Genomic DNA, 15,468 nt, shown 5'->3' with positions numbered 1-15,468 from the left:
GAACATACATAACACAAATCAATGTGGTCCATAATGTGGGAAAATAAGTTGCCACATCTTCATCAGTCATTGCTGCACAGGTGACAGCAGAAGTGTATTGCACCTCTTGCAGAGTAAAGGCACCTCCAAAGGCAGCCTAAGTTCAGGCACTGTAACAGTGGGACTGAAGAGCAAAAAGGAACAAATATAGATTCTTACCAATAACTAACTGAAATGTATGAAAGAAACCAAAGAAACATCCTCTAACATGTACTGTGAGAAAACAAGCAGCAGAAAAGCCTAGGATGCCACTGAAGTCACAAAATTCACTAACAGTTCCACTTGAGGCTTTTTTAATACAAGTGGGCTATCCAAAGCAGTGAGAAGGGGTGAGACCCAGCTAGCTCCTCTGACATCAAAGCAAACAGCTGACCTTTATGTTCTGTTCTGGTCAGGCTTTTCCACAGAAAGGACACTCATGGGATCTCTTCCATACAGCTGGCACAGCCATCTTTTCCAAAACTACAACTGATCTCTGGGGCATCACCTACTTTTCATGTTCCATTAAAAGAACGGAACAGACAGCCCACTAAGAACAGACACATCACCCAAACGCATATATTCCCTTTGGAAGACAATCCTGCCTATTATCCTCACATAGATTTAAAGAGAACTATTCACTAGTAATTCAAAGTTGTCCCACTGCAGAAGAATGACTGAATTAGTGGTGTTTTACAAAACCAAACCTCAGAAACTCCAAGATGTTCAAGCTACTTAACTCTAGTAAATGAAAATATTTTTAATCCCAATAAGCTTCCCTGAACTGTTGGCCACAAGAAATGTACAGTATGATGCTGCAAAAATGAATTCACTTTTTTTACACCTACCATTTGTTAAACAACTTAGGTACGCAGAGCAGGAACATAATGGTACACAAAGCCTTCTCTCTTATCTTATAATAGTATCTTTCAAAACTACTGCAAAACCTTGGTCATTAAGGTTGACAAGTCTGCAGCTATTATTATGTCAATCACCAGATTATTGAAATAATTAAATTCTATGCTGAAACTTAAGAGTGTTCCATTTCTTCCTCTCTACCTCCAAGGAAAGGTTCACATTTGACTTCTTTTAGACTTCATATAATATTTTCATAATTTCCATTCACACAAGCAGGCTTTAATATTACCCTTCCACAGACAAAACAATTATGTTTTCTTCCAAATAAAACTTGCCAATTTTTCTCCTTAACTTTTAGAATGAGTTTAGATGGCCAATACAGTCAGCTGGAATATACCAGAAAGTCCAGCACCCAGTAGAGAACTCTCTCACTGCCTTAAGGCACCTGAAAGTAAACAACTGCTATGGCTCTGGTCTTGACCTCCTTGTTTAGTCAGCCTGGTACACTGTAACATTCTTGCAGCTGAGCAGTTCAACTCCTCTAGGACGCGTTTTATATAACAAGATGCCAATAGATCTTTACTCAGTGAATAAACCAAGGCAAAACCGATGAAGATAGAGCATACACAATTCCCTACCTCATGTTGCAACAGTGTACTAGTAGGTCAAAACAACGGCCTCTAATGGGTGGTTTGCAGACAGGCAAAGAGGCATATGAGAAAACTGAACCCAAACTGGAGATTGCAGGACAGGCACTGCAGTGTAGAAATGAGGCCTCACCAGTGATGGGGAGGGCAGAACACTTTAACAGCCAATTGGAAGATGAATTCTGGGAAATAATTGCTAGAGACTGCAGAATGGGAAAGTAAAAGATGAAAAACAGGTAGTGGCAAGATCTAGGTTCCTGGTCATATTTTGGAGGGAGGGAGAGTGGCAAGAAAAGCATGAAAAATTAGAAGTTGTATGACAGAATCTTCCATTTGTAATTATCCCATAGTCAACAGAAAATTCAGTTGAGTATTTCCAACATTTAATTGCAATTCGGATCAGAAAACAAGGGCTAAAAAAACCCCTCAAAAACCACACCCAAAACCCACAAAAGTCTCATTTGTAAATTCACAAGTTAGGGTTCTCATGCATAAAGCAGGTTCACGAAAACTAAGTTCAAAACTATTCAATTGTTTCCCAGGAAAGAAAATCTGAAAAACATGAAACTGAGTCTGAAGTGTACAGCTTATATTTAGATACAACTTAAACTTAGATACAACCAGTATCTAAGCTCAGAAAAAGCTATCATTTGTCTAACCTCGAGGTTCATTTTTATCTATAAAAATGCAGCTGTAGGAATGAACAAAAGCCATCATTAAATGAAAGCAAGAAACAGAAAAACCCAAGTTATTCTGCAGCAGATTCTGACCTCAAGCGTCCTGTGTGTCTGCACAACCATTGCCTCATTAGCAAAAAAAGTTCCACCTCCCTGTTCTCAGCTAACACTGTTTACTCATTTAGATGAAGATAAAACCTGAAGTTAAATCAGCCTCCATCAAGCACTGGACTACACAACACAAGTGTTAACCAATATTGAAGAGGTTTATCTTGCATTTGGGGCCAGTACTAGTACTGCGCAGAAACTGGAACATGTGGAAGCAATTAAACAGACACTCTTGTTTTCACACATCTTGTAAAAAGCCAGTGGAGTTATCTTAACACAGAAGAGTGATCAAATGACTTGTTTCCTTCCATATGTTAATTCTTCAAAGTAGTAAAGAGGCCAGCATGGTTTCAGCAGGCTTCTCCACAGTGACTAAAAGACAGTGCAATTCTTCCACCCTAAGTCATCTGACGCATGCCTTTACAAACAGTTTTTGAACCTGGACCTCAAGGCTAACCACGCTCTTCCTCATTCTCCAGGCCAGCAGATCGCACCTTAGGCAAGAGTTCCGTGAAGTTCACAGAAAGAAGACAGGATTTTGTGATGTGTATAAAGTCTCCTAGATTACTGATTAACAAGAATCTCAAATGAAGAATATACATATTCCTCAATCCAAAGCCTTTAATATAACACAGCCTTAATAAAACCCTCATTACTCTTATCTGGAAAGCGGAAAATCTAAGTCAGAACCTTATCAGTCCTCTCTTACACTAGCAGACTAGGAGACACACAGTCATCTTGTACCAACTGGTTATGACTCTCTCATTTGGCAGAACCATTCCCCAAGAGTCAGGAAAAAAGAAAGAACCCAACGTGGTAGTCTGGTTACAATCAGTATTTTAGGAAGGGGGAGGAGTATCAGGAGAAGCAGAAGTGTTAAAGGGAGGGCTACTCCTAGATTTCTGCATGTACACTTCTGCATTATTAGTCAACTTTACTCTTTAAATTACCACAGGTGATTTCACAGAAATGAGTAGCTGCAAGCTTTGGTATCTTAAAAGTAGCATTTTTTTTCCTAGCTTTGAGGATGTGAACACAAAGCCTCACTGATGCATTTTTGAGTAAACTTTTAACCCAAGAAGAAAAAGGACTTAAATGTATCAGCGTCTATTATCTTCAGCTTGATGCAATATATTACTTACATTCCAGCATTCCCAGTAAGATTCAATTATGCAAAAAGTTAAGAAGCCGTTTGTTACAAAATGTATGCCATCATTATGCTATTTTCTATCTTCACTGTAGCACAAGCTTGTCATCACTCTCAAGCACACATCCTCCTGCGGGGTTCATGCTGAAAGCAACTACTAAGAGAGATACTGAGTACTTTCGTTTTATAGCTATGTGCCATGCCTACAGCACTAGTTAGTTCTTGAATTCCAAGCTTTGGGACACTGTTTGGATCACAACCACATATACCATCCATCTGGCACTAGGTGTGCAGAAAAGGGGAGATGTGAAGGCTTCACAACAGCCCCCAAACACCAAATTCACCCTAAGGTTGTGTCTAAGCACCTTAAGTACATCTACCCTCCTGAATGCCTTTCATCTGCCAACCCAAGGCAGTACTCGCGGTACTACAGGAGCGGTCACAACCCCCACATGGCACGCACGGCTCTCTATTCCTCTTCTGAAAGCCAGGGCGCAAGAGAGCAGCAACAAAAGCAACGAGCCCTTCCACGCACACACACCCGGCGAGCCCTGCCGCCAGCCAGAGAAAGGGCAGGGCGAGCACCAGCCCGGGCATAGCCCTGTCCCTACCTCTGCCCCGGGGCACGGCGCGCTCGAAGGCACCGCCGGCCGCAGCCCTGCACCCCGCGCCTGGCCCGGCCGCCCGGGACGTGCCTTTGGCCGCTGGCCCGCACCCCTCGGCGCTCACCTTTGCAGACGGGGGAGCTGGGACTCTTCCTCTCTGGGGAGCTCCTGCCCGGCTCCGGCGACTGCCGCCGGTGGTGGTGCCGGACCCTGCCCTCCGGCAGCGGAGACACCGGCGAGGAGCAGGGCGAGGGCCCGCAGCCCGGCGGCGGCGGCGGGGGCGGCAGGTGGTGGTGCCGCGGGGGGCTGCCCCGCGCCCCGCCATGGCCACGCGTGGGGCTGCCCCGCGAGGAGGCGGCGCTGCCGCCGCTGCCCGCTCCCCCCGGCGGGGCCGTGGCGGGGCCGCCGCGCCCGCTGCTGCAGGGGGGCGTCGCGCGTGGGAGCCCCGCTGCCGGGCCGCCACCGCTCCTCGTGGGGCTGCCATGTTGTTGCTGCTGTTGCTGCTTGAGCTGGAAGGGCACCGTGGCCCGCATGGGCTGGAGGCGGCTGCTCGCTCCCGCTGCTCCGCCGCCCGCCGCCGCCGCGCCGCCTCCCCCCGCCACGGAGGTGGCGGGGGTCGGGGAGCCGCCGCGCCTCACGCGCTGGTGGGACATTATCCGTCGGGAGCCGGGGCTCGCGGAAGGCGGCCTGAGGCGGGGAAGGGAGGGGAAGGTGCGAGGTGCGGGCCGCGCCTCGCGAGGTCCGACGCCTCAGGTGGCGGCAGTGACGGCCGCCGCAGCCCCGTCCTGGTTCCCGTCCCGGTCCCGTCCCCTCCGCGCCGCTGCGCCCGCAGCCTCCGTGCGCCTCATCAACAATAGTGCCCCGGCCGCGCGCCCCGCCCACCGCGCCCTCCCATTGGGCGCGGCGCCGCTCGCCTCGCGCAGCTACGGCGCGCCCATTGGCTGCGGGGCGCGCGCCTGAGTGGCCGAGCCCGCGCGGAGGGAGCGGGGGGGCGCGGGGCGGGGGCAGCGCTTAAAGAGCCGCACGCGGGCGGCGGCGGGGCCGCGCGCTGCCCCCGGCACGTGCGGCGGGGCAGCCCCGGCGGGAACGGCGCGCGCTCCCGGCTCCCCTCACGCCTCCCCCTCAGGCCGGGCCACCCCCGCCACGGGCAGAGCTTCGGGCTGCCGGCGGCTTACCCGCCTCTCGGTCGCATTCTAAGGGACCATTATCCCTATTCCATCATTCCTAGCCCGAGGTGCTCTCCAGGAGGGGACGGGGCTCCACCAGCGGTTTATCCAATCGCTTTGCCACCAGCTCGGTGTTACCGATGATGGTACCGGAGACGTGGGCAATATCCAGGCAGACTTGACCCCCTTTTCCCTTAACTGCTGTTGTGTTTACTCTCCTTCGTTAGGTCAGATTAGTTGCATCTTCATTGTAATCTTTAATCAATATTCGTTAACTGTTGACATCCTCTTAACCAAATTTATACATGAGAGCAGTGAATAGGTGCATTGAACAGGCCTTTGTTTGGTTATTTAGATGCAAGGTAAACACGTTAGTACCCTCAACAGGAGAGAGAATCAATAAATCTTTTTCTGTCTTTATTGCAAATAAAGAGCTGAGCTACCAGAATATACACAGATTCTTTTCAATACTGCTCTACACATTGCAATAGAAAAGCATGCATTGCTATGATACAAATGGTGTGACAACAATTTAGATACTGCTCTCTTCATCTTGGTTGTGCTTGGGTTTGGTCCTTTTCCTCTCTCTTTTGCTGTTTCTGGTTGAAACCCACTTCACTTAAAAGTCCCCAGTTTTCTTTTGAAGAGGTCTATCCTTGTGGCTGACAAGTTAAACAAACCTGAAAGGGAAGGCAATGTGCACAGGCTCTTCTTGAGGATGCCTGGATCCTGGCTTACCTAAAGCCTTGGAGAGTAAAGCTCTTGTCAGAGTTGAGAGCTTTTTGTGAGGAACCGGACTGGCAAAAGAGAACAGGACAGATGTAGTGATGAGGTTGTCGTGAAGTAAGCTCTTGCATTCTGGATTAATTACATTTATTTTGAAAGGCATAATGCTCTCTCACAGGTACTGTGAATGCTAGTAATATGGCCTGAAAGAGAGCTGCATGGATCAGTCAAAACGTACTGCAAGAGGTTGTGCCCAGTCTCAAGAATTACCCTGTGCTACCCCTGAAAGCGGCTGCAAGGGAAGGCTCCAGAATCCTGGCAGATCACCATCAGCCCCATTGTATCCCTTCCGTCAACTCCGCAATTTACTTGTTACCTTGTAAATTGCACATTGGGACACTTCCCAGTCATTTTCCTGTAGCCATGACAAGCACTGCTGGTACAATGTGGCAAGTCATCAAAATCCCAGTTAACCCACAATTAATGAACTACCTGGGAGACAGTGCTCTACGGGAATGGCTGAGAGGAAAGGAACAGTGTAAGCTGTGGGGATGAAGGGATCTCGTAATTCCCTCAGTGACTCCACATATGTATTGAAAAAGAGAACCTCAGCTTTAAAGCTCTGCACAGGTAAACACCCAGGAGTCAGAAAACCAGCACCCAGCATGTCCAGAGAAATAAATGGAACCTGTCAGCTGCTTTGTCCTTAAGCTGTTTCTTTGGCTCATCTGTGGGGCAACGCAGCGACAGAAATTTTTGAGAAGGGGAAGAAAATAGTCTGAATCCTTCTAAAAGCCAGTTTTGCCGTAACACAAAGTAAGATCAAGGGACTAGGAGAACAAGATTTTAGGAACTAAATGGCAAGATGACGTTGCAGATCCCAAGAGATGCAATCAAGAAATAACAGCTGTTTTCACCAACTAGCAAAACACCACAGCTAGAGAACAGCCCTACCTGGAGCTGCTGGCAGAAAGGCACCAGGGGGAACACGGACTTTTCATCTTCCCACCCAGTCCTACCATCAGGGAGGCTGGCGGGCATGAGAAGCTGGGGAGCCCAGGCAGGACAGCTGACCCCAGTGGGCCAAAGGGATGTTCTGCACCACACAGCAGCAAGCCCAGCATGTCAATGAGGGGGAAAGCTGGCTGGGGGCTGCTGCTCAGGGACTGGCTGGGCTCAGGTGGTGAGAAATTGCAGTGCATCACTTGCTTTCTGTATTCTTCTATTAGTGTTATAGATATATTTTATATCTCTATAATATCTACTAGATTAATATCTATAGTCATCATTATATGCCCTATAGAACTGTCTGAATCTCAACAAATTTTACTTTTCCCCCCCCCCCCAGGTCAGTTCCCCCACCCACTGGGAAAGAGCAAGTGAGAGAGTAGCTGTGTGGGGTTGCCCTGTCAGCTGCCTGACAGGTTAAACCACAACAGCAGCTCAGAACAGTGCAGTTATCCTAAAGAAGGTTAATTTATGCAGCATTTGTTTCACTTCTTTGCTGCAATTTTCAGTCAAGAGCAGAAGACGCAGTTCTTCCTGTGACAGCACCCACTCCCAGTGCCTGTACAGTTGTGCAGCAGACTTTCATCCCAGTTTATTCTCACCAGAAATATTTCACAATACTTGCTAGCAGTGTGCCATAGAGACACTTCTAAGGCACAAAGTATTCTGAAAGCATTCTTATTTCTGTTACGGTTTTGAAGAGGCCAAAAATGACAGGTACTGATTAATATTTATTTTCATGCTGCATACTATGGAGCCAAGTCACGACTTCGGTTGCAGAAGATACCTGTGACAATTATAGTACTTCCCACATTATTGTCACACTGCAGAGATGGCACTGCTCCACAGAGCAGCTGTGAGAATATAAAGCAAAGCATTTATGTGCACTGCTCATCATCAGTTGTGCTGCTTTGCACGCAGCAGACGTGAGAGCTCAACATGTAAAGTCATGTACTCAGACCTACTCAAACACCGTGTACTTCTAGCATTCATTTGTTTAAACCGTAACAAATGTGTTACAACAGGATCTTACTCCTACACCTTATGGAAATAATGGGAAGAGCTAAAGCAGGATTATGAACTTGAAATTAGTTTTGAAACTCTTTTTCAATTACAAAATAACCCAAACCCTCAAAACAAAACCCCAGCCCCAAATAACTTGGATTCACAGAATCACAGAATAATGAGGTTGGAAGAGACCTCTAAGATCATCAAATCCAACCTATGCCTTAACACCTCAACTAGACTATAGTACTAAGTGCCATGTCCAGTCTTTTTTTAAACACATCCAGAGATGGTGACTCCACCACCTCCCTGGGAAGACAATTCCAGTGCTTTATTATTCTTTCAGTGAAAAGTTTTTTCCGAATATCTAACCTGTACCTTCCCTGATGTAGCTTGAGACTGTGTCCCCTTGTTCTGTCAGTTGCTGCCCAGTGGAAGAGACCGACCCCCACCTGTCTACAACCTCCCTTCAGGAAGTTGTAGAGAGCAATAAGGTCACCTCTAAGCCTCCTCTTCTCCAGGCTAAACAACCCCAGCTCCTTCAAACGTTCCTCATAGGGCTTGTGTTCCAAGCCCCTCACCAGCCTTGTCACCCTCCTCTGGACACGCTCAAGCATCTCAATATCCTTCCTAAACTGAGGGGCCCAGAACTGGACACAGTACTCAAGATGTGGTCTCACCAGCGCCGAGTACAGGGGCAGAATGACCTCCCTGCTCCTGCTGGTCACACAATTCCTAATGCAGGCCAGGATGCCATAGGCCTTCTTGGCCACCAAGGCACATTGCTGGCTCATATCCAACCGGCTGTCGACCAGCACCACCAGGTCCCTTTCCGCCTGAACACTGTCCAGCCACACTGTCCCCAGCCTGTAACGCTGTAGGGGATTTTTGTGGCCAAAATGTAGAATTCGACACTTAGACTTATTAAACTTCATGCTGTTGGACTCTGCCCATCCATCCAACCGATCTAAGTCTCTCTGCAGAGCTCTCCTCCCTTCCAGATCCCCCAGACTCTCCTTGCAACTCACACGTCTCAGGCTCTGGGTTTTTTTCAGCTGTCACCTTCCTTTCTGCCTGCACACTTTGCCAAATGCTGTCCAGGCCACCTCTGAGCAACACATTTCATATGGTTTTATGTGTAACCTCTAGGCTGAGGTTCCTTCAAATCTGTGACACTCTTACTCTGGCCATAACACCTAATGTAATGGTGCCAACAGTGATCCAAAAACAAGGAACGAAACTCCTCATCCCCACAGAGGCTGTGAGCCTTCCACCTGCAACGTGTGAATCTGCCTTTTAGTGACCACAGTCACTTTAGTGACTCCAAATGCCCTGGAGTCACACGTGATCCACATACACAGGGACATCTCCATGTCTCCAGCTCCTCCCCCGCTGGAATTTTTATCAACCCCGTTGGCCCGGGGAGCTCAGCAGACACTGCTGTGCTCACACACCAGGCTGAAGTGCCACCCCAGGAGGTGCTAAGCACTCCCACATCCCACTGGCTTGGAGGCCCTCGGCACCCATCCAGACTCCTGCCAAAATGTGCTGCTCTGTGCTCAGTGCTGCGAGATGAAGCCTAGGTATGGCAGCTGGCCCCTTACGTGCAAGCTGTTGGCTCTTTCTTAAAATGTGGTGTGTGGAAAATGCAGCAGATACAAACAAATCAATCCAAAGGCTGAAGCATATTGAATGGCCTCAAGGGCAGACTGATCAAACACACAGAGCTGCATGAACAAATCTGGAACCTGCTGAAAGCAGGGATGTAAACAAGTCAGGGAACTGGTCAACTGCTAACACCAAATGAAAAGCACAGAAACAAGGGTCAGACAGGTTTAACTAAACTGAGAGGCCCAAATCCCACTGTACAGCTAATAAAACAGATAATACTTAGGGAGTTTTCTGGTACTACAGACTGAAAATTTGTGAGTAGTACTGCTCACTGCTCATAATAACATATATGAAAAATGTTCTGTTAAAATAATAGTAATAATAGTAAACCTTACAGAAAATTACTGTACTTTAAACAGCTTCAAATATGCTATTGTCTTATTCTAAAATTAAATAAATGCAAAGCAGCACATGTAGAGGAGCAATCAAACTGCCTGAAATTGGTTTTTTTTACCTACAGTTAATGTAAGCAATATTGAAGGTTGAAAGACTAGAGATTCTGGGAGTCTAATCTAAACATTAGATTATGCCTTAAGATATTTCATTGCATTTCTCATCTCTCCCCCGCAGAGTGAGATTGTCTTGCTTGTTTATGTGGGTGTTGAACATCAACTGGAGAAAAAGACATTTAAAAAATAGGACAAATATAATAGAATTTGTTTCACACAAAACCTGTAAGAGCCTAGTTAATATTCCAGAATATCTGTGGGGATTTGAGAAAGCAAACAGATTGAAATAAGGTATTAAGATTAAAACAATAAAAAACAACAGATGGGACCTTGGACATAAATCAAACTCCATGCAATAAGAAAAATGCAAAATGCATTTCTGTGACATTTTATAAGGTACAATCTTTAGAAAAGTTGTCATAGAAATAACATTCAGAGGATTCAGTGCCTCACTGGCATTAAGATAACACATTTTTGACAAAGAGCCTCAGTTCTCAATGCAACACTTTTGTGCAGGCTTGGGAGGTGCTCCCACTGCACATTCCTGGCACTTGTAATTACCTGGGAGAAGCAATGGGTTAATTTCTTTAGAAGCCAGTGCTAAGCTCACCTACATGTGACAGGTTTTTCCATGCATACAGATCTGTTTTCTGAGCATGTGTTCAACATCAGCAGCAACAACCCTGTGGTGAGTGTCCAGCTGCTGAAGAGCAACTGGGGTCCTTTCTTCAGTGATGGGGCCTGAAACTGTTCTCGGACTGGGATGAGGGAGGAGAATGACCAGCAGGAAAAGCATGTTGTCCACCACATTCCAGAATCTTTTTTTCAGTAACACTGAGAGAAGTGGCCTAGTTCACTTAGACAAGAGACAGTATAATCTCCCCCAGGTATCCTCCAAGATGCTGAATAATAATTTGCACAATTCTCCCATTCAATAACAATTGAATTTGAACAATTTCTACCTTTTGAAAAGCAAGGAACTTTTCTTTATCTTTCAAAAACGTAGCATTTTTAGTTCATATTTACAGAGCTTGCAAATATAATAGATTTGTCTATATTTGTGTTGTGTTTAGACATGTAATGTATTTCTGTATTTCTAGTCTCATGTTAGGAGAACATTTGCAAATTACAGAAGGAAATTCTTCATTTACAAACATTAAACACTGATTGCTCCAGCAAGGCACCAGCACAATTTCTTTACTGTGAGTATAGTGAAATTATGTACTATAAAATATTTGTTTCAAATGTTGACATTATAAATTAATTTAGTAAGTGAAAATATTTCAATAATGTAGGTTTTATCACCATGTTGTAGGATGATAAACATCCTGTGTAAGTGATGAATAGGCATGTAACTACAAGACACTTCAGAGAGTTCACTCTTTCTGATTCAGGCCTAAAATCTTGTTTTGCTTCTACTTGTTCATATAACATTTAGAAAAGGTAAAGAGTTGGTGGAAAGCATGTTGGCATGGCTTATTCATGCACTGAGAGGCAGTGACAAAACGATTTTCTTCTCTCTCCACAGACATATACTAGCTCTGTAGTTAAACTAATTAACTTGAGCAGAGCGTGTGATGAAGCATGAGCATGTGATTCTCCAGTTTGGGAAAACACTTACTGGGAAAGAGCGCATCAAGCAGGGGTCTGAATCCTCCCTTGCACTCAGCCATGGGTGGCAGAGGAGCTTTTAACTGGTTTGGTCACATCTGAACCAGACATCAATTTGTCTCTGTGGTACCATCCTGTCCTCATGCACTCCCATTCAGCCTGACTGCCTCCAGGAGAGCCAGAGAGCCATCACGGAGGGAGAGGATGTCATCTTAGAGTGGAGGAAGGCAAAGGTGGGCAAAGCCCCAAGCCCTGCTGCTGTTCACAGCCGAGTGCTCAGACAAGGCGTCAGGCTGATTCTGCTCGGCAGGGGCAGGCAGACATCTCCAGCAGTTGTGGCTGCCATGGCTAAGGTGGTGCCTCATCATGGCGACCTTAGAGGGTCTCTCCTTCCTTCTTGAGGTCCACCCCGAGCTGCGTGCTGGGCTGCCCCACCTCCCCGAGGAGGAGCACCTGCCTCATGGCTGCACGCTGAGCAAGAGCCCAGCCTGCAAGAGCTGTTCTCAGCTCCGCCACCGCCAGCACGGAGCCACAGCCCTTCCAGCTGGCATCCCACCAGGGGCTCATCCTGAAACAACCCTGCCCTTCCTCCTGCTTCTGTCCCCCGCCTCCCTAGCAGAGTCCAGTCCCTCTGCCTGCCTCTTGCACCTCAGCCCGGGACAGGGGGAGGATTCCTGAGGCTGCTGTTGGTTTGCCACTGGAGAGTTTGTGAGCCCTTCCTGTGGCTGGCTGCTGAGCTGGGGTTAACACAGTGCCCAGATCAAGTCTTCTCGATACTGCTGCTTGCTTCTGCCTGGCTGCAAATACTTCTCGTGTCACTGCCAGTCTCAGTTCACAGCATATGTAAATAGATGGGAACTTCTGCTGTCTGTGCCTTAAAAGCACATTTCCATCCCTCATGATCCCAGGTGAAGCTCAAGCACATGATTTAGTTGCATTCTGGTTTTCCAGAAGCAAATAATAAATAAATATAGCCTGCTTAATCATGATTTTAAGCCAGCCATTTCTGAGGTCTGATTCAGAATTGTTAGTGGTCCTGCAAGAAAATTCTTGGAATGGCAACAGAAATACAGGTTCCCAATAAAGTATTTCCACCTCAGCAGAGATTGATCCTGCAGGAAAGTCTCTGGTCACTCATACACACGTTGGCTGCACCAGTAGAGCTGATGTGTGCATCAGCAATGCCTACTCCTGGGCTAGTCAGCCCTATACCCTGCTGCAGTGCCTTGTGCCAGATCTGATTTTTTAACTGACCCAGAGACCTGGAGGGGCTAGAAGTTACTCTTTACAACACATCTGCAGGGATCAGTTATTACCTTTCCAATAAGAGGAAAGGGGGAGGGGGACAAAGGGAAAGAAAGGGAAGGAGATGGAAAAAACAGGTGTAATTTCAATATTACAGCAGACTGGCAAAATACCAGTCACTGCAAAGCATACAGACTGTCAGGAACAAAACCAGGAACAGAGTACAAGCCAATCTCGCTCCCCATGCGCACAGTCCCATGTGCACAAAAGTACCTTGTGAAAACTGCATTTCTAGTCATTCTGATTAGGAAATCTGATAGCTTGTGGCAAGAACTTCTCCCAAACAAAGGCTGCAGTAGGTGACAGGGGAAAGCAAACAGGCCTGTACCTTTCCTAGGAGCTGCTTGCAGGCCTGTTGCAAGCAGTGGCACGGGTAAAACGAGCTGTACAACCTCTGTACTCTCTTTATCTCAACGCCCTACACTATCCTTTCCTGTTAGCACTTGGCAGCAACAACAAAGAAATTGGGCCAAAGAGTTTCCCAGTGTTGCTGATGCCTGAAACAAGTCTCCCTAGCCTCCCTTCATGCTTTCTCCTTCCTCAAATCCACCGCATCTACTTAAGGTGCTGCCCCCTGGCTTTTGTCCATTGTCTGCCCAAACCACCTGCCTGCTCTCTGCTGACTGCATGTCCTTGTTCTCAAAAGGACTTGACGGACCGTGATAGAGGTGCTGGAAAGCTCCTGTCCTGTGAAAACGGAAATGCACCTGGACCAGTTGTTTTCAACATTTCTCAATATTTGCATCCTTAACATTTTTCCAGTGCTCATGTGAGCCCTGTCTAGAAATGCCATTTACTCAGACACTGCATAGTAAATACAGACTTTCTTTTCTTAATCACCTCCCACAGACCAGCTGTCCTCAGGCAGCCTTATTTGTTGTCTTTGTAAAAGAGGCATCAGTGATCCCCAAAGCATGACTTCAGCTCAGATCACCATTTGTGGATTTCTCACAGACTTCCCCTGTGGTACTGCGAGTTGAAAGAAGATGCCCTGATGTAAAAGCAGAATACCCAAGTGTGCCATTGAAATTCCAGGAATCAAAACATTTCAACCCTTCACTGGATGGAGAATGACAATGCTTCAGGTTAACATGAAAAGCTGAATTTATACAAATATTTTGGTATAGTTGAGTTTTCCTGCCTGTGAAAAATTAACCTTCTTATCCAACAGAATGTATTTAGGGTCATGGCAGTGAGCAGATGTCTATAATCTCCTACACGTGGAGAATTTCCATAACATCAGAATTAGCAAGAAGTAAATAGGGAAAAAAACCCCTGAATGGAAACAAATGGAAGACTGACATGGCTGTGTTCCACAAAGTACGTTCTGCAGCTGCATCATTACTCTGGAACAAAGGGGAATATAATTATTGTTGTTTTACTTTCATTTCCCATTAGCAAAGCAGAAGCAAATAAACTGGTTGTTATTTCTGCAGGGGAGAGCTAGCGGAGGTGAGTGTATGAGGTCACACAGGGAAATTATGAGGAGACTTTCTTAAGCCCGAGCAGCTCACGCACCCAAAGGAAAACCTATCAGTAAAATTCAGCATTCACTCTGTTCCTGCAGGGCTGACTCAGGCTTCTCAGATGCCCTGAGGATAAGGCTCAGCCACACCTGCTGGGGTAGGGCAGGACTTGGCTGCTCTTACTGTCAGGCAAGCCAAGAGTGAGAATTGCTTTTGGGGACAGCTACTTTTGTCATGCTGGCCCCTGCTCCCAGTGTGCCTCCTGCTTCCAGGAAAGCAATGCCTGCCATAGCCCCTTCCTGTAGCCAAAGGTTTCTAGGTTCACTTGTGGGGCTGAGATGATCTGCCATACAGGCAGATACTCAACCATACACTACTTGCCTCAGTTTGTTGCTTCCTCCTTATTTATGACAGTAAGAAATGAAGCTACTCATTCTGTCTCCCTTCTTTCTTTGAATTTTGGAGTTAGTTCTTTGGTCAGAGACTTGCACCACTTATTTGTTTGCAAAAATCATCACTGTGGATAGAGAAAAATACATTAACTATGTTTGAGGAGGGGAGAAAAAAACTGGAGTGAGCTGCAAGATAGATGCCACCAATCTGTGCATAGTGGAAAGTATCAGTCAGTGGAAATTTGCAGCATCCTTCTCCTGTAACTAAATCCATCTTTTTCAGTTCTGCTGGATAGGACAGTAGCTCTGGGCTGAGAAAACTCCTGTTTGTAAGAATGCTGGGATATTGTCTCTTCATGGGGAGGGGGAAGTGCAATCGTTGGTGTGGGCAGGGGAAGGGGTTGCTCTTCTAATTCCTGTCCCAGCTGCAGAGGTTGTTGCTTGCTGTGTTCCTCCACACGTCTGGTTGCCATCAATCCTGTGCTCTTCCCAAGCACCAACCAAAACTGAGGGAGAAAAGTATTTAGTTTAATACCTCTTCTTCCTGTTTTCTTTTTTCTGCATTTATGTTTAACTAGCAGACAAAGTGTGACAAGAGGTCATGCAAGG

General features: G+C 46.5%; 1 protein-coding gene across 1 annotated transcript in view; it reads right to left on the bottom strand.

Annotated features, from left to right (window-relative positions):
• FAM117B (family with sequence similarity 117 member B) overlaps positions 1 to 4,856 on the bottom strand; it is a 28,095-nt gene extending 23,239 nt beyond the window's left edge. The window contains exon 1 of the mRNA XM_063400289.1: positions 4,185 to 4,856. Coding sequence (XP_063256359.1) covers positions 4,185 to 4,713 — 529 coding nt within the window. The 5' untranslated portion in view covers positions 4,714 to 4,856. The remainder of the gene's footprint in view (positions 1 to 4,184) is intronic.
• Positions 4,857 to 15,468: the final 10,612 nt, after the last annotated feature.

This window comes from Prinia subflava, chromosome 6, assembly GCF_021018805.1.
Source record: "Prinia subflava isolate CZ2003 ecotype Zambia chromosome 6, Cam_Psub_1.2, whole genome shotgun sequence".
In the NCBI taxonomy this organism is placed as follows: Eukaryota; Metazoa; Chordata; class Aves; order Passeriformes; family Cisticolidae; genus Prinia; species Prinia subflava.
Note: the sequence above shows the minus strand (reverse complement) of the source record. Positions and strands in the feature narration are given on the sequence as shown.